This window comes from Anabrus simplex, chromosome 1 (assembly GCF_040414725.1).
Source record: "Anabrus simplex isolate iqAnaSimp1 chromosome 1, ASM4041472v1, whole genome shotgun sequence".
Taxonomy (NCBI): Eukaryota; Metazoa; Arthropoda; class Insecta; order Orthoptera; family Tettigoniidae; genus Anabrus; species Anabrus simplex.
The window spans coordinates 956,420,657-956,441,499 of NC_090265.1; the positions used below are offsets into that span (position 1 = coordinate 956,420,657).

At 36.3% G+C, this 20,843-nt stretch overlaps 1 protein-coding gene across 1 annotated transcript in view; it reads left to right on the top strand.

Moving 5' to 3' along the window:
* Positions 1-20,843, top strand: part of pns (pinstripe) — a 508,843-nt gene that overhangs the window by 180,528 nt on the left and 307,472 nt on the right. The window contains exons 7-9 of the mRNA XM_067136728.2: positions 192-334; positions 18,435-18,664; positions 19,189-19,373. Coding sequence (XP_066992829.2) covers positions 192-334; positions 18,435-18,664; positions 19,189-19,373 — 558 coding nt within the window. The remainder of the gene's footprint in view (positions 1-191; positions 335-18,434; positions 18,665-19,188; positions 19,374-20,843) is intronic.

The window sequence follows — 20,843 nt, forward strand, 5'->3', positions numbered from 1 at the left end:
CCCCTTGAAACTAATAGGTTAGCCAAGTGATTTAAGTCAGTCAACTAACCATTCAGTCAAAGTACAAGTATTGATGAATGAAAAATTAGTAAGGTTTTGCATCTTTTGTCTCAACAAACATACCAAAAATTCTAAAATTGTGTACGTTGAAATTTAAAAAAATGTTAGTTAATTATTACTTTTTATTTCAGGGTAACTTATGCTATGTGGATATTGATAACCAAAGAATTCAATTGCCAGAAGAACTTCCAAGCTTTCCTCAACGACAAGACTTTATTTCTGAAATAGTAGAACTTTTAATAAAATATAATATATCTACTGGAGTACTTGATAGGTAAATATCTATATTCTAAAAAAATGTTGCTAATATATTTTCAATTTACTAGACGACAAGACTTTATTTCTGGAATAGTAGAACTTTTAGTAAAATATTTATGTAATACATTCAGTTATTCTAAAAAATGTTATTATAGTTTCAATTTACTAGTCATAAACATAATACTGTGCTGACATACTGCATTGGAAAATTTGTAGTAGGTATTTCATATATTATTTATTTATCCCACTCTCTCACAAATTTTCCACAGAGATGACTCCATGTCTTGCATTTTGCTCAAGATGCTAGGCATAGCTTCTCTGTAAAATATCCAGTATTAATTGGGTTATGTTTCAATACCTACCTCAGAATCATCAATTTTCCTAGGGCCGTGTAGCGGTGAGCTTCCATTCAGAAGAGAGTGGGTTCGAACCCCACTGTCGGCAGCCTGAAGATGGTTTTCTGTGGTTTCCTATTTTCACACCAGGCAAAGGCTGGGGCTGTACCTTAATTAAGGCCATGGCTACTTCCTTTCCACTCCTAGCCCTTTCCTATCCCACCGTCACCATAAGACCTTTCTGTGTCGGTGCGACATAAAGCAAATTTTTAAAAATCCCTTTTCCAGCTCCAGCCTGGTTGGGATGTTAGTGATGCCTTTCCATCTTCTGTCCAACCACTATTGCTGCTCCTTAACTGTGTTCCAATGCAGGGTCTTTTTTTGTGCTGTTTGTGATCAAGTTCAGTGTCTTTTGTCTTGTTCGACCTTCTGTTTTCTTTCCTTCAATCTTAGCCTCCATCATCCACTTCTATCGCTCTTTTATTCTCTTTACATGTCCAAACCATCCCAGTTTCTCTTCATTCTGTTTAAAAGCCTTTCCACTCCAATTTCCTTCCTAACGTTTCTTACTCTGTTCTTGTATTTCTTACCATATTTCTTAAAAATTTAATCTCACTGGCCTGAATTTCTCTCTCCTGTCTTTTCATCAGTGTCCAGGTCTGCTGCATGTGTCAGTAAGGGTTCTTAATATATCTTATACATCACTTCTTTAAAATGAGATGCAGACCCTACTTGTCATGAAAACAATAGGGTTGTGTTTCTTGACAGTAGAATATGCTTGTCCAGTCTGGAATAAATTTGACAGTTTAAAAGAAGTTGATGTCGCCTTAAATGAAACTTGCTACATACCGTATTTACTCGTGTATTAGACCCCCCCCCAGGCTTTTCGAGATGCAGAAAATGAAAAAAAAAATCTTGCATATAAGACTCTCCCAACGTAATCCACCAGAGAAGAACTATTCCACTTCAAAGCGGCTACAAGCCTTATGCAGCTCTGATGACATCACACAAGTTTGTGAATAGTTTCGTCCGTACGACCCACGCAATGAAAATACGCGTCGAAGTTGTGCAGTACATCTGTGTTTCGTAGTTAAGGAATGTCCGCCTTCGTAGCGTAGGCCTAGAATGTCCGCCAGCTTAATGGTTAGCACAATTAGCTGCCATTCTCGGGAGACTGGGTTCGATTGCCGGTACCGTATTGTCAGAGATTTACAAATGGCAGGAAGGTTGATTTGAGGTAAAAGCGGTATATGCAACTCCCTTCCACTGGGGGTCTGTCTAAAAAAGAGCTGCATCACCTCAAGATGAGGAAACTAGTTTACTTAAGAAATATTCACGGTTGTTGCTAGTCCTATTAATATAGGCAGGGGAGTTCATTAACACAGTGATCGTTTAAGGTCTCGTAACTCAGGCCAGTATAGGAATTTTGGGAGAGAAGTAGGTTTAAAACGTGATAAAAATAATCCAATCACAATTGTTCTACTCGCCATCGTTCCTAACAAATAATTTGATTTTTTAATGTCCCCTCTTACTGTACTTTCAACGATTTTCAGAGGTGACAAACAAAACATACATAATAAAAAATGGGGGTCAACGAACGTATGAAATTAAACATTATGATAATAAAACGCATTACCACCACAGCTATAGATTCAGCAAACTTTCCTGTTATTTATTTTTATTCTTTCCGTCATGGAACTTTTGGCACTATCCGGGCGATACCATACCTAACCTAAACAGTGCAGTCTCTCTTATCTCATTTACAGCTGTTTAGGTAAATCCTGACGTGATAAATGTAGAGAACAAGCATGAAATATGTTTAAAAATAAGGGTCTGGCTTTCAACAGCTGCAGTTATCAAGAGTGCTTCCAGTCAGTGTGTATTACATTCGGAAATACAACTCGTAACATACGCTAGTTATCGGGTGGTGGTTTGGCACGCTTTCAACAACACAGTTGGGAATAGCTTCACACAGTTTGGACTCTATAGTCGGAAACGAAACTATTTTTGAAAGGTTCAAAAAGACGGGACCTCGAATGCTCTCAGTCTCCACTGCAGTGCATGTCTGACGAGATGGCAGTGAAGATGACGTAACTTGGGATGATGATGCTCTAGTACGGTGCTGGTAGCAGGGAAGTTAGTGGTACAAGACAATTAAAATGAAAGCAGTGATCAGGTTTACTGTGTGGTAGGTTTACTGCTCAACTGACAGAGACAAATGACTGGCCATTGAGTTATTTTGTATCAGTATTGCATAATATGATGATACGATACAGTTATCCCTTTTCTCTATGAGGTGGTGTATGAAGTGAGATGAATCTTTGTAGCTAGTTTTTACGACCATATGCCCTTCCTGACGTCGACCTCATCAGAGGAATTAATGAGATGAAATGAATGACGTGATACGAATAACTAAAACAAATTATATTTACTTTATATGTAGACTTAAAAGTCGTGTTCACCATTTATTGACTTTTTACATTTAGAAATACTACCTTCCAACAAAAATAGCTAGTATAACTCAAATACACTCATAGGTTTGTTAAAGAACAGTGTAGAATGTTTATATGTACAATTTATAGCCTAGAAGTCGTGTGACCGAGCTCGATAGCTGCAGTCACTTAAGTGCAGCCAGTATCCAGTAATCGGGAGATAGTGGGTTCGAACCCCACTGTCGGCAGCCCTGAAGATGGTTTTCCGTGGTTTCCCATTTTCACACCAGGCAAATGCTGGGGCTGTACCTTAATTAAGGCCACAGCCGCTTCCTTCCCATTCCTAGGCCTTTCCTCTCCCATCGTCGCCAAAAGACCTATCTATGTCGATGCGATGTAAAGCAAATAGCAAAAAGAAAAAAAAAAAAGAAAAAAAAAAGAAAGAAAGAAAAAAGTCGTCTGTTCACTACATAAAATTTGAGGTTTTCGCATATTGGACTGCCCTTTACCTTTTTGGCTGTAAAAGTGAGGAAAAAAGGGGTCTAATACGTGAGTAAATACAGCAATTACAGTCTGCATGAAAGCTGCACACCTGAACAAGCTCTATAGAGCAGGAGCGTGTCTCCACTGAGCATCCGGAGATCTGCCCATGAATACAATGAAAAACTAATGCAGACCTTGAATAAAAAGGCACATTATGTTTGGGTTAGAAGATATCTTCATCAGACCTAGAAGGTTGAAATCGAGAAGAGTTTCTTGTCAGAAGTGAGTATAGACCCTCTGATCTGTTATCCAATTCAAACAGGAGCATTGCAAACAAGAGAAACACCTGGCAAGATGGGGTTTTAAGGACAAAGATGTTGTATGTAAATGTGGCTAAGTTCAAGATGTGAACCGTATTCTGAACTGCCCTGCTGTCCGTTCCAGTGCACCTTTGAAAATTTGTGTATGGGCAACAAACCAGTAGTTCAGGTAACCTGTCACTGGGCTGAAAGACACTAAAAGTAACGTCTGGGCATGAAAAAGTCATGTTTTTACACTTGTTTGGTATGAACTTCCTTCTTCCAGATCAATTGCCTCACCCTCTGGTCAATTTAATTTCCCTATTGTGTCCTTTTACTGATTTCTATGTCCATTATGTCTAAAATAGTTGCTTCATGTTTATACTTGCAGTTCATACATCAAGCCTTTTGATTATAATTATACTAATTAGAACTGATGTAACAGTGGTTGTTGAAAAACATTTAAACTCACAAGGAACATCCTCGGGTTTGAACCAGCAGAATCGCACCAAAATGCAGTTGAAGATTACAAAAGTGTCCCTGCTTTTAATGGTGACAGTCGTTTGTCTGTAAAACTCTGCAGTTACTCATTAGAAGGCTGACTTGCACCACACTTTGTGCACAGTCCGCTGCGCTGGTCAAGATTGTGCCAGTGGTTTTAGTGTACATCTTGTTTGTGTTATGTAGGAAGACAAAAATGGTTCAAAGAGTAGCAATCAATCCAATTAATATTTTGTGATTGGTGGAACTGAAAATACGACTTTCAGTGCACAATTAGAATAGTGTTCGTGTGAAGAATGAGCCATTCACATGTTTTCTTATGGCCTTGATTATGAACAAATATGAAAAACTCTTACTAAATGAAAGTGTCATAATGTTAGATCACAGTTAAGATAATGACAAACAGTGCATTGAATGCAGTAGGGATAATTCCAGTTCGACAGAAAAAGAAGATAGCAGCCACAGTGAATGAATTTTCACCTCTCAGAAAGAGCAAAATGTCTAATGTTGTCAAAATATTTAATGAGAAAACATTAGACAATATTTTGATGATTATCATATCCTAGAATAACGGAGTGGCCACGCTTATTAACACACTTCGGCTATGGAGTGAAGCTCTGCATTCAAGAGACGAGTGGTTTCAAATCTCGCCACCAGCTGTCCTGATAATGATTTTTTGCAGTTTTTCAATCAATCAATCAAATTAATCACTCATTAATGATTTGCATGTAGGACTGTCATCTAGGTGGCAGATTCCCTATCAGTGTTTACCTAGCTTATTCTTAAACATTTTCAGTGCACTTGGAAATTTATAAAACATTTCCCATGATAATTTATTCCAATCCCTTACTCCTCTTCCTATAAATGAATGTTTGCCCCAATTTGTCACCTTGAATTCCAACTTTATGTTCATACTATGATGTTTCCTACTTTTAAAAGGTCCACTCAAGCTTACTCTTGTACTTATCTCATTCTACGCCAACTCTCCACTGACAGCTCGAAACATACCACATAGTACAACTTACGAACTTCATCATATAGATCCATATTGATACGGTTTGAAATAAGGAACAATGTTAGGTTCAGTGGTCTACCCAATCAATACACCTCACTTTACAAGTGAAAATATTTAATACAAAAACTATTAAACATATCTTGAAACAAGTTTCATCTCATTTGAGACTTCATTAGCCATAACGTCTTGTAGTAGATTACAAAACTCATTGTTGCTGTCTAATACAGTGGAACCTTGGATTGCGAGCATAATTCGTTGCGGCAACATGCTTGTAATCCAAAGCGCTCGTATATCAAAACAAGCTTTCCCATAAGAAAATTGAAACGCGGATGATTCGTCCACAACACAAAAATATTTATTCGCAAACCATTTCTAAAACAAAATATAACGTAAAAAAATTAAAGTACACATTTCCTTACAAGAGAATTATTGTTGGTGTGAGGGAGATGAGAGATGGTGTGAGAAGAGTTACTGTGTAGCACGAATCTCACTAATGGAATCACTGCTATCTGTTGGCTCACTAAAATTGTTTTCTTTTCATGCAACGTTCACGATGAACCTGTCCAATGACTGTTGCTTTTGCCTCTTTTTGTGGATTTCACGAAAATGTGACATTGCATTGTCATTGAACTGATTCATTGCTCGCACTGCTACAGCCTTATTCGGGTGGTGTTTTTCTACAAAATTTTGCACCGTTTCCCACATTTTGAACTTCTCCCGAATCTCAGTTGAAGAGAGAGATTCCATTGACTTTTCCTCCTCCTCTTCCCCGGACGAGATCTCCATTACCTCCTCCTATTGTTCATGGTGCAGTTCCATCAGTTCGTTTGTGGTCAGTCCTGACTATGTTCTTCCCCACCATCTCTTGAATGTCCACGTCATTCACCTCCAGCCCCATAGTCTTCCCTAAGGACACAATTTCATCAACAATCGGCAGCTCATTGTCACCAACAATCCCCTCAAAGTCACGTCCAAGAACACAGTCAGGCCACAGCTTTCCCCAAGTGGAAGTGAGAGTTCTCTTGGTGACTCCATCCCAGGCTTTATCGATGATTTTCAGGCAGTTCACGATGGGGAAATGATTTCTCCCAAACCCTCGGAGGGTAAGGTTTGTTTCTTCGGTCACTTCGAAGCATAGCTGAAATAATGCTTTGATGTATAGCTTCCTGAAGTTCGAAACGACTTACTGATCCATAGGCTGGAGTAATGGAGTAGTGTTGGGAGGAAGGAACTTAACCTTAACGAACTTGAATTCCTCCAGTAAGTCGTCCTCAAGGCCTCAAGGCTGGAGGGTGAGCTGGAGCATTGTCCATAACCAGCAAGATTGTTTTCTGAAAGGTATTTCTTCACTACAGGACCAAAGATCTCGTTCATCCATTCAACAAACGAACAGGGGAGGGGAAACGTAGGCACACGTAATGCTCGTATTGCGGAACCTCGCTCGCTTATCAAGTTACAATTTATTTAAAACGTTAGCTCGTCTTGCAAAACACTCGTAGACCAAGTTACTGGCATTCCGAGGTTTCACTGTAATTGGAAAAAAAATGGAAGGAGCCATGTCCTTAAAGAATTGTTTGAGAATACACTAAAGTTAAAATATATATACATTATTTACACAAATTGTCCTCACTTCTTGCAAAAAATGTTTATCTTCATTGTTAAAATTTGAAACATGACATGGGTTCTTCCATTTTTTCCAATTACTAGACAGTAACAATGAGTTTTGTGGATGTTTTTGTATTAAATATTTTCACTTGTAAAGTGAGTTGTGTTGATTGGGTGGACCATTGAACCTAACATTGTTTCTTATTTTTTACATACCACATATTCGAGCACCTCTTCTCCTTACTCCCAAGTCTTCCTAGCCCAAAATTTGCAACATTCTTGTAACACTACATACACTGGAGCCATAGTCTGTGGTTTTACGAGAGGTTTAAATGCCCTTTCATTTACATCCTTATCCTAACCCCTCAATACTCTCATAACCATGTTTAGAGATCTGCAACCTTTCTTAACAACCTCGTTAATATTATTTCTCCAATGAAGATATTCCTTATATTAACACCTAGGTTCTTCATGTTTCCCATGAGGTACTGTCACCCCATCAACACAATAATTAAAACAGAGAGGACTTTTCCTTATGGTGAAACTTACAACTTGACTTTTCATCCCATTTACATTTGTACTATTGTCTGCTGTCCATCTCACAACATTGTCTAAGCCCCCCTGCAGTTGCTCACAATCCTGCAACTTTACTACTGTACACAGTATAACATCATCCATAAATAACCTTATCTGTGATTAATAACTACGGGATCAGATAATGCTAACTACTTGAATTCTCTTGAGTTCTGTTTTCTAAAACCGAGCTCGATAGCTGCAGTCGCTTAAGTGCGGCCAGTATCCAGTATTCGGGAGATAGTGGGTTCGAACCCCACTGTCGGCAGCCCTGAAGATGGTTTTCCATGGTTTCCCACTTTCACACCAGGCAAATGCTGGGGCTGTACCTTAATTGAGGCCATGGCCAATTCCTTCCCACTCCTAGCCCTTTCCCGTCCCATCGTCGCCATAAGACCTATCTGTGTCGGTGCGATGTAAAGCAACTAGCAAATAATAATATTTTCTAGAAATGTAGTCACCCATTTAACCACTAGTCCAGTAGCCCTCATTTTCATCAGGAATCGCCCATGATCTACCGTATCAAAAGCCTTGGATAAGTCAATAGCGATACAGTCCATTTGACCTGCTGAATTTAAAATATCAGTTATGTCTTGCTGGAATCCTACAAGTTGTGCTTCACTGGAATAACCTTTCCTAAATCCAAACTGCCTTCTATCAAACCAGTATAAATTTTGCGAACGTGTCCATTATAATCGGAAAGAATGCTTTTCCAGAGCTTACAAACATGTCAGGCTGACTGGCCTGTAATTAACTGCTTTATGTTTGTCACCCTTTCCCCTTGTACTCTGGGGCTACTATTGCAACTTTCCATTCATATGGTATAGCTCCTTTATGCAAATGGTTATCAAATAAGTATTTCAGATACGGCACTATATCCCAACCAATAAACTTTAATATATCCTCAGAAATCATATCATTCCCAGCTGGCTTTCTAGCTTTCAACATTTATAGTCTCTATACATAAAATGCTAATTCTGACTGACTGTAATCAACGTCCAGACAAAACTACTCGACATAAAGATTTGAAATTTTGGAGATAGATGTATATTGCAGTGTAGGTGTTCACTAAAGGTGCATTTTTGGATATTCCGTCTCTAAGGGAGGAAGGGGAAGAGGGTGAACTGTTTAAATTAGTGCATCTATATCTAAAAAAAAAAACAGTTTACAGGCGTAAAAATTGGTGTTTGGAGTCTACTTTTTTTTTGTTTTTGGAAATTTCCGTTAAGGGCGTGGGAAATGGTGGAAAAGGGGTTGAATACCTTTTATGAGGATACTTATATCTCAAAAACTAAAGACGTCAGAGACATGAAAATTGGTATTTGGAATCTCCATTAAAAATTTAGAAAAACATGTATTTTTTGTTTTTAGAAAATCCACTCAATGGGGGTAAACATTAGTGAAAAAAGGTGAATTTTTAAAATGAGCATATCTAGAGTATATCTCCAAAACTTAACATGTTACAGATGTAAAAGTTGGCATTATTAATCTCTCTTAAAAATAAAGAAACAATTATGTTATTGTTTCTTTAGTGTGTCTTTAGTTTTTGAGATATAAGTATCCTCATAAAAGGTATTCAACCCCTTTTCCACCATTTCCCACGCCCTTAACGGAAATTTCCAAAAACAAAAAAAAATGTGTATTTTTAAAGTAGATTCCAAACACCAATTTTTACGCCTGTAAACTGTTTTTTTTTTTTTTGAGGGGAGGGGTGGAGTAAAGAGGACTGAAATGGGGGTTGAATTAATTTTATTAGGATACTGATATCTCAAAAACTGAAGATGTTACAGACATGAAAATTGGGATTTGGAATCTTCATTAAAAGTAAACATCTTTATTTTCAGAAAATCCACTTAAGGGGGGCTTGAAAAGAAGTGAAATAGGGGTTGAAGTATTTTTATTATGATACTTATCTATATAAGTAAAATCGTAACGACCATGTGCCAGTACATCGACCATGTTGGTTTTTTTACAGTAGTGAAAAAAGGGTGAATTATTAAAATTAGTATATCTAAAAAGTGTAACATTCTACAGGTGTAATAATGACCATCTGCATATATTTGAGCTTTCGTTTTCTGAAAGCCCTCATTTTTACCCCTCTCCCTAAAATAAAAATGGACGGCACAATCTGCCAGGCAAGGTAGAAAATTTAAATTTGACAAAATTGTAGGTTGTAGCCTATAACAGATGCAAAAATTCCCAGATGTTTAACATTTTCGCCCCCGGAAAATATCAAAATATTGAGGCAATTTTAATGACGGTGCAGACCTTTGTTTCGATGTATTTTGTGGCTAAACAGTTACAGTTAAACAAATAAAAATACAGGAGTTACAAAAATTCCTTTCAGAAAACTTCAAGGCACATTGCCCATTCAGGGTATTCGCATGCAATAGATGTTACACGACATGGGACATACAGTAAACAAAATTCACAACAAATAAAAGAAATGGAAGCACACTTACCTTTCAGTCCCAGTAAAATGTGAAAAAGAACAAGACAACAAAATAGGCCCAAAGAGGTCAGGCGGATTAAGTAAACATTAATAAGCAAATTAGTGACTAAAATAATAACACTAGTTCAAGAGAAAATTTCAGTAACTTTAATTTGCAGAAAAGAATTAGATCAACACCGTCAGTCAATACCCTAGGTAATTACCAAATAAAAATTGTAATTTTAAATTCTTCTTCTTCTTCTTCTTCTTCTTCTTCTTCTTCTTCTTCTCATTCCCTTTTCCAGATTCTCTCTGGGTAGGGTGGTGTACCAAAGCCCACCACCTTGCTCGATCTTTCCACTATTCCTTTTCTAGTACTTTATTGCTGTCGACTCCTCTATTTGCAATACAGTCCACAATAGAGCTCCTCCATCTCATTGTAGGCCGTCCCCTAGGCCTCTTTGCAGTCTTGTATCCATCAATGTTCTCTTTGGTATTCTCTCTCCTGGCATTCGTATCATGTGCGCAAACCATTTTAGCTTTGCTATATCAATTTCTTGAAGTTTACACACTCCCACACTTCTCTTTATTTCCTCATTTTGTATTCTATCTCATCTTGTCTTTCCCTGTATGCTCCTCAACCTCATTTCAGCTGCTTGTATCTTACTTTGGTTCCGCTTAGTCAACGCCCAGGCTGCTGAAGCATAGGTCAGTATAGGTTTGTAATACGAGTATAAAACCTTCTTGCACTTCATTGGCACATCTTTGTTCCATACAATGTCTCTCACAAACTGGTAGAAACTTGCAGACTGCTGTATCCTTAAATCAATTTCTCCTCCATCTTGTGACATCATGCTGCCCAAATATTTAAAATTTTTCACTACTTCAAGAGGTTCATTTCCTATTTTTATCACTCCCCTGGATTTTCTCTTACCTCTTGTAATTTTAAATCTTCAACCTAAATTGGTTTGAAATCAACAAATAAACCTTAAAAATATATACTTTATTACAAATACACTCCTTTAATTGATTCAAAAGAATTAGTTGAGTTGAAAACGGTCACCGTATGCCTCGCTCCAATACAATTAAGAAAATAAGATGGGTAAACTAATGCCATCAAATAAGAATATGTGAAAAATTAAGTACAGTAGAGTACAAGAATAACATTAGAATGTGGAAATCTAACAGACAATCAATAAAAGGAATGCTCCAAATATTAATACTATTCAAAAGGAGCATCCGGGCATCTACCAAAAGCAAATAAATTAGAATCAGAAGAGAAGAACCCAGACTCAACGGTCGAATGTCATATGTCAACACCATAAACAATAGGACATGACCCCAAAATGTAAATCATAGCTGCCTTGGCAACCAGATCATGTGACATAGAAGAAAATAATATGGCGTCCCATATCTAACTGAAGCTAGATAAAAGAAACTATTTTCAACTATTCATTTAAAAGTAACCTTTGGTGGTATCTAAAATATAAAATATAAATTAAGAAGAAAATCAAGTAACTTAAACAAACCACCATCGAATCAATGCAATAAGAAAATAGACATCAAGATAATTCAGTTATGAAACAACGTCCACATGGACGACCCATACAATAGATATCTTAAACAACCTTGAATAACCAGAATATGCAGTACAGATAATAACAGTAATAATAATTTCGATCATTATTCACAGGATAGGTCATTGATGTTAGTTAAGTTAAAGCATAATTCGAGCCGAGTATGATACATTCTCATTACTACGATATAAATATATCACCCAAGGGAATTTTATACATAATACCGAAAAGTATTACTTAAATTAGAATAAGTGAAGCTTATTTTTATTTTCTAATGATAAGAGAAATCTTCCAAAAGTCCGGATCAATTTTAAATAAATTTATACGATTTTCAGTCCACCATTATTTCTCGTTTACGAAGGTTATGTTGCTTCAGAATAATTTAAGATTTTTCATGTTTTTGGTACGTAATTAAATTGCATTCACCAAAATTCCAGGTAGAAATAAGATGTTGACCTTACTTTAATGTATCAATTGAGGTTCCAAGGGAAGACTGACGACAACACTACAAATAAAAATACAGGAGTTAAAAAAATTCCTTTCAGAAAACTTCAAGACACATTGCCCAAGGATGATTTAATCACCCAGGATCCACATAAGCTTCCATCTCGCACATTTCCATCGTGAAATTAAAGAAACTTTGGAGCTCCACAGAATACGTGACGCTTCTCTTATACAGAGAGGAAAAACAGCCGACAATCACTCCATTGAAGTCAAATAAATATTAAAGTTTATTTATTCCACCTGTTCAATACATAAAAATCTCGCATCATCTATAACACTAGCAACTTATCAGTCATTTCAACGCTACCATAGTAACTATTTAATACTATTACAATTGAAAATAAATGAAATTACACACAACGTTTTCTCTCCGAATCTTCTTTACGTCAACCAATTTCAACATTAATAAAGAGGTAAGTGGTTTTACACACTTTGATTTCTCTTTAAACTCCTTTCATTCAAATTCATTCTTTAACACGTAAATCTCCTATTGTTACAGACTTCAATCCAAACTTCCCTTACGACTACACAAGAGACCACTGCAGTTCCTTCCTGCTAACATTTAACACAGCAACTTACCTTCAAGCACTCTTCTTCTCTCATGCTTCTAGAAAACTACAGTTTTATCACTTCACATTTATTATAAACCCCACTTGATGTGATTACTATAGTGACATTCAATTTGTTTAAGAGCCAGAAGTTTCTTCTAGTGTATAAACTCACGACTACTAGTATTTTAAACTTCATTAAGGCCTCATTTCAAGAATTTCTTAACTATATTCAAGAAAATGTATAATTTTACGAATATTTGTATTTTAGACTTTCTTAAGGCCTGATATTAAGAATTTCATAACTATTGTCAACCATTTCGCACATTTTCAACATTTCCTTCACATTCATATATAAGTTAATTACAATCAGGTACCTGATTAATCAACTTTCAGTTTGAGATTAAGGCTGAAGATGCCCATAATTAAAGGGCGAAACATGTCAACCTATAATTTTAATTTATTTTATTTTATTTTATTTTATTTTATTTTATTTTATTTTATTTTATTTTATTTTATTTTTATTTTATTTTATTGTCTTTTTTTTAATGTATTGAACAGGTGGAATAAATAAACTTTAATATTTATTTGACTTCATTGTACATTTCAATACAGACCTAAACATGAGAATTATAACATGTAATCACTCCATTGTCAGCAGCAGTTTAAACTTAATAAGTGACGGTTCTGGAAAATGCACGACTAACCGCTAGATAGTGCCAATGTACGGTGAATGGAGAACAAACTGTATCATTTAGCACTCAATGTAAATCATATGTACTAATAACAAGAGTCATACAGATTTTAAAACCAGTAGACTGAAATTACAGGAAAATGAAATTGGGCCTTAAGGCCGACCACATAATTGCACATTTATTAATGTTTTCAGAAACAAGATTTCTACCAATATTTTAAAACAAACATATCCTTTCCAAAACACCTTACAACGATAAGTCATATCACAAAACGGATGGCACAATCTCCATTCAATTTGGAATGATTTAAAACTTTGGTCCTATGACCTTTTGTCGTATCTCTATCCCTTATGCATTAGATTTGGCTTTGTTTCTCGATTGTACATAAATTTTGCAGTTTTTACATGTATAATTCATAGTTTGACTCACTTATGGGAAATACAGTATCATGAAATTGTGCACGAACAATGGTCCTCCCAGTAGGCTTACATGAGTCAAATTCTATGTTTCTAGCTGTCACGTAAAATATCCGAAAAGTAGTGCAGTGTGCAAAAACCTTACCCATATTTCTCCCTATTCAAAGTTTCTAACTCACTCTAATCCAAAAATAGAGGAGATGGCATAGGATCAGCCATTTAGACCGCTAACAGAGGCGTCTAATTGTGCAATCCTTTTGTCGATATAACATATCGTGTAGCAGCAGTTAATATGTAAATGAAGGTTTGCAATATTGTAAACATGCATATACCTTCCTATATCGATCTATGTAAATTCATTGAAGTCGATTTTTAGTGATCTAGAAGGGGTGTGTTTGCCATTATTATTAATACTTTACAAATCGATAGTGACTGTCAGCAGGAGGGCGTCTGTTATTGTAACCAATATTACACACATCGACTTTGTCTGGCAGTAGGAATGGGGTCCTTCTCCAACTCGTGTGTAACTGTCATTAACAAGGAGGACCTAACATTGCAGTGAATAACTCTCTTCTCGATTTGACTGGTAGAACGCAAGGGAGTATGCAATTTTCTTCAAACCTCCCCTACACGATTGTGTCTGAAAGTAGGTAATGGCGCCTGCCATTTTTACAAAAGCTCCTCAAATTGATTGTCATTGCACAGTTGACAAGGGGGCTTTCTCTTGTAATGAAACCTTCCCAACTCGATTGTAAATGACAGTAGGCAAGTAAGCCTGCCGTTATCATCACAACTCCGCAATTCACACTTTACATTGGAAACAACATATGGGAACCTCCCCATGCTGTTTCTTGGATAACACTGAGAGACATGTGATTTAAAAAATCTTATTCACTGTGTGTACAGTAATTTACTTCGACATCCGTATACAATGTAGAATACCGTAGCAAAACACGGGTACATTTGCTAGCCTGTATATATAAAATAACATGTCCTGACTGACTGACTGACTGACTGACTGACTGATTCATCATCGCTGAACCAAAACTACTGGACATAAAGAAATGAAATTTTGGGGATACATTTATATTACAGTGTAGGTGCTCACTAAGGAAAGATTTTTGGATATTCCTTCGCTAAGGGAGTGAATAGGGGGGTGAATTTTAAAAATGAGTATATCTATATCTCAAAAATTTAACAATTTACAGATGTAAAAATTGGTATTTGGAATCCCCTTTAAAAATAAAGAAATGCGCATTGTTTTGTTTTTGGAAAATCCCCTTAAGGTGGGTGAAAAAAGGTGAAAAACAGGTTGAATATCTTTTATGACAATACTTATATTTCAAAAACTGAAGTTGTTACACACATGAAAATTGGTATTTGGAATCTCCTGTAAAAGTAAAAAAAACACGCATAATTTTTTTTCCCAGAAAATACACTTAAACTTTCAAGCGGTAATGACGGAATATATCGTCATAGCCGCATGGCTTCCTAAGTGGCCATGACAGAATATTCCATCATCACATTGTAAGTGTCTTTTGGATGGGTATGGCGACTTATTCCGTCGTAGGAACTGAGATCGCTTTCCTTTGTGTGTGTTAGTTTTGTACTTAGTCTATAGCAGCACTCTCCTAAAACCACGTGGCCGGGCGAAATGCTTTCATTCCGCCCCCAGCTGACAGCCAGCCAGTAGTGGCTGCCGGGCTGCTGGGTGAGGTAGATAGTGCATTATGCCAGGTGCAAGCTGAGCTCGGAAACGTCTGTGAGAAGAAGAACTGTTTGATTTATTACACTTTGACAATTCGGAGAGTGATATGTCATCTGATAGTGAGACTAATGTTGAAATGTCAGGAGATAGCGAGTGCAATGGTGAACTCAAGTGAACGTGATGGTAGCACTAGCGGTGATATCCAGCTTGATGTGTGGACAAAGGTAGGATCTGAACAGCCAAGATTTACATTTACGGCGCAACCTGGACTATTATTATTAGCGTATGGCAAGGAAATGATATACATAATATACAATATATACACAATAACAAAAACATTGATTCACTTCAGGCATTAACCCATGCTATAATTTTTTGTTCATCACTTTGCACATCTCTTGCTGCTTAGCACTTAGAAAATTTGCCCTTAACTTCTCAATTCCATTGCAATAACCTACTAAATGTAGGTCATCTGTCTTGTTCCCGCACAAAATGAATTGTGCATTTTCTTTAATCCTAATCCATCCCAAGAGCCACCATATTAAGCCCCCTTTTGATCTTCTATCCCCATATCTTATATTTATCTTGGAGACTTGGAAAACCTTATAAAATAAACTAAGCAAAGCTCTATTCCTGCATTCTTTTAACAGTCTTGGCATTTGAATATTCTTAATTCTTGCTATCAGTGCTCTCTGGCTACTGCTTCTTTTACCCTTCCATATCTCAAACCAAATATAGCCCATTCCCACTCTCTCAACATATGTTTTAATTTTAGACAACCAACTCTCGGAATACATACCTGTCATTTGCTGTTTGTAAGTTTCTTGCAACACTAAACCACCCTCCCCTCGTTTCAGTCGCATCCAGTAGTTCAGTACCCTTCTAACGCATTCTACTTCTAAATATTCTCCGCATATTAATAACACTCCCACATTCACCGTACACTGTGGTAATCTCATCTTACTAAATTTGTATATAATTTTATTTAAGATATCCCTCTTTTTCTAGTCCCCATAATTCTGCCCCATACAAAACTCTACTCAGTACTACCATCTTTAGGACTAATCTCAGTATCTTATAATTTATCCTTGGGAATTTTGTCTCTAGGATTTTAACCACAGATAATGCTGCAACCCCTCTCCACTTTGCTCTCTTAATATGATGTTCCCACCCCCCTCTTCTATTTTTATTTCTTTTGCTAGTTGGTTTACGTCACACTGACACAGATAAGTCTTATGGCGACGATGGGATAGGAAAGGCCTAGGAGTTGGAAGGAAGCGGCTGTGGCCTTAATTAGGGTACAGCCCCAGCATTTGCCTGGTGTGAAAATGGGAAACCACGGAAAGCCATCTTCAGGGCTGCCGAACTGCATCCGGGAGATAGTGGGTTTGAATCCCACTGTCGGCAGCCTTAATTAAGGCCACGGCCACTTCCTTCCCACTCCTAGCCCTTCCCTGTCCCATCGTCGCTATAAGACCTATCTGTGTCGGTGCGACGTAAAGCAACTAGCAAAAAAAAAAAAAAAAAATAAGTTTACACACTTGTTTTAACCCAGTCTTGAAATCTATCGGCCTACTAATTAGATTTTCATCTAGTTTAATACAACAATATACATTTTGATAAATCACTTCAATCGCTAATATCATCTTCCTTGAGACTCCCAACCTACCTAATTTTTCTATCAGCGCTTTTCTACTCACTGTGTCAAACGCTTTTTCAAAATCTATGGCTGCTAGGTAAACACAACTTCTTTCCCTGCTTAAGTATTTCTCTATTATCATCTTTACTGTCATAAAGTTATCTTTAGTCCTCCTTCCTTTTCGAAATCTCCCCTGAAAGACTGATATTATCAAACATTCTTCAGCCCAAACCCTTAACCTATTTGCCAAAACCCCTGTGTAGATTTTGCTCAGTGAATCTAGAAGCGTTATCCCTCGGTAATTGCATGGCAGGTTTTTGTTCCCTTTCTTTTTGTAAACTGGGCAAATAATTCTATCTTCCCACTCCTTAGGTATTTTACCACTATTGATGATCCTGTTAAATAATTTTACTATTCCCTCCCCCATCTTTCTATATTTGCTTATTTCTTTCCAAAATAAATTGTTTCTACCATTTCTTCCTCCCGCCGATCTGCCCCTAATTTTACCTATCGCAGCCTGTATCACCGAAAACCTTTGCTGTGTTAATACAACATTAAAACCACTGGTGAAATAAAAAGGTCATTTCAATCATGTGTTTCTTTCTTGGTGTTGCAATTTTCATAAATGTTAGTGTTTATTCAACCCCTAGATGTGATTCTTTTTCAGACAGTATAAATTAATGCCAAACGGATCACAGACTATATAAAACTAATTTTCAACATACCACAGCTCAAATTTCATGACAGACTATTAATTCTCAAAAGGCATTCAGTAATATACAGTTGATTATCTGCAGAGATCTATCAACTGATGATGCATTAATCATGGCAATCGGCAGGATATCATAGAGACAACCCTGTGCAGATGTTCAAAAATGTCATCAACGTGACTTTCAACAATAACTTTCTTAGTAGTGTGCATTTGATAATTGTACCAATGTTGCAGTTATCTTGTCTGTTTAGCAATAATGGTTATTGCCTTTATCACCTTAAAGAATGTCCTCACATGCATTAATCTTTGAACACATGCATGCACTGAATTTTTGTAATTCAGTTATAGATATCAGTAGCACTCCTATATGTGCTGATCAGCTCTTTAAACTTTGAAGCGACTCTTCTATACTAGTCCACTGCAGGGTTTTACAAAAGAATGATTGTCGCCCTAATATTCAGAGACAAATAAACCTGTTACAGAATCCCTTTGCTATTCTGCCATTATAATTCGGGGGGTGGGGGGGTGTTCCTTGTCAGCAAATAAATGAAAAGAATCATTACAAGATATGTTCAGCGTGATTTTTATGTTATGACTGCATCTTGTACTTTTAGGAATGTAATGTTGTTTTTTTCTTTTCCAGAAACCTTAACGATACAAATTCCTCAGTTCATATATTGAACTCTAGTAATATCATGACCTCAAGTTGCACTCTTCCCTCCAGTGCTCAGCTTCGTAGGAAACATTCATGGTCTCATGACTCAGATTCAGGAGTTTCTGATGGTTCCAGTGTGAATGGATCCCATTCATCCATTGGAGGATCTCCTCAGTCAGAAGCACTGCAGAAATCAGTAGCCATATTAAGGCGAACAGGTCAGAACTGTAATTTTTCTCAATATTGTAATCCAAATTTCATAATGCTCCTCTTCCAGTTGTACGTAAATGATCTCTTATTGTTAGGAGTCATGCCACCAGTTGAGATTTATAACTCGTGCTTGCAGTAGATACAAAATTCTCTTATATTTGAAAATAAACAGGCTGTAAAGAAACTAATCCACAATTGTAAAGTGCTGCTAATTCGCTCTTTGCTTGAAAGTAGTGTTTACTGACATATGAAACCTGCTGCTCTTTTTGAGATTGGAATTTATTTGAAGAAAAGTGTGGAATGTCAGCTGTATTCTCTACAGTTTTTATTTTTTATCTGAATTATCTCTTTGTTTATATTCAGTTACAATAATTGATAAGTTGTGTGAGAGAGTATGAGTTAGAGAAGTGTTGTTTGGAGAAACTTGCAGCAGAAATTAAAAAAAAGTTTGAAGCTTACCAAATTTATATAATTATATTTTATGTTACAAACTATGTCTGTTTTCATTATAATATTTTCTATTCAAAATCAGGTGTGAGCCTAGATGATATGGATGGAAATCTCCATAGCAGTAACCATGACAATGAGCGAGACCTGACAGATCACGAACAGTATGTGGAGGACCTGAAGTTCAATAATGCTGTGCGGGAAATTTTTCTGAATCGTTTCGTTCATATTTTTTCGGCCTATGAACACTTTGTGATCCAGCCTAATCAGGTAAATATTTTAAAATATTTTAGTATTTCTTTATAACATAACTGACAGCTTAAAGATTGTTTTTTGTTTTTAAGAACAGTCGTTGGGGTAGTTCTTATCTCACTTAAGTAATGAAAAGGAACAAATAAATGCCAAATTAAGGCATGTATAGAAATGAACAAAGGAACACACAATAGCATTTAAAAAAAATGGACAGTCTCCATATTTTCATACACTGCCATCTTGAAACAGATTTAGCTGTCTCTTCATCAGTTTGTTCTAAATCAGTTGTCCTTGTCTTTGTGTTTTCTTTTTCCATGCTGACCTGTCACTGTGTTTTTCTTTCCTCATTCCTATCTTTGTACGTATATCTAATCTCACTTTCTGTGAGGTACAATAGATTTGGTATGTAGTCACTTAATAACTCCTGTAGAATGAAATTCCAGAATGTAAAACAGTATCATCATCATGATTATTATTGTTGTTATTATTTCAATCTTGGCCAGCTGTGGACCATGTGAAGTAACTTCATGATTTCCTTTTTCTTGCCTTCCTGTATTTCCAGTATTTCTTCATTCCTTCACTATGTTCCGTCCTCCTTTCCTCTGTCCAGACAGACTTCCTTTGCTTCTCCTCTTTTTCCTGGAACCTCCTAACTCCTTTATCTTTTTTCTGAAAATGGCTCTAATATCTTGTTGCTTGAGATACCCAGCTCAGCTATATTCTGTCTAACTTCAATGAACCATTATTTTGTGTTTTGGGAATTTGATCAAAATGATCAAATATTCTCTTCGTTAGCCTTTCTGGGTTCATCCAGACCAAATGGCCATAGAAGGTAATTCTCCTTTTCCTGATACTGTCTGAAAGCTTTTCATTTTTCAAAAGAAAGTTTTTTATTGTTTCTTTTCCTCTGTTCATTTTCATTTTTCTTTGGATCAAGAATTTTTCTTATTACATTACTTTCCTTCTTTTTTACTTGAACAGTTCCTCTTTTGTTTAAGACCAAACATTCAGCGGCATATGGACACTAGTTTTATGGTGGTCTAATAATGATGTTTCGCTTTTATTGGCATCGATTTCTTGTCGTAAATATCTTTAGTTAATTGTTAAGCTAGTTCAATTTTTTGTGGTCTTGTTTTGTTTGATTTTAAATAAAAATCATTAGGCTAAATTATTTCTCAGAGGTACTTAAATTTGTTTACTTTCTTAATTTTTCCACATTTTGCATTAAGATATTTAATGTTTATTTAATGTCAGAGTTTTTGTATCATATTCTGATTCTGATTTATTGAAGATTGATTTTCCATTCTCTGATCACTTTCTCTAAAACACAATTAAAACAATTTTTTTAAACCCAGAACTTCACATCCATCTCAGTATTGAAGACAGACATTTTAAGTTTAGAAGTAAAGATTTGAATGGATACAATCAATTTCTGACATGCACCATAAAACTGTTCACTTTCAGGCATACTGGAATCCATCATTGATT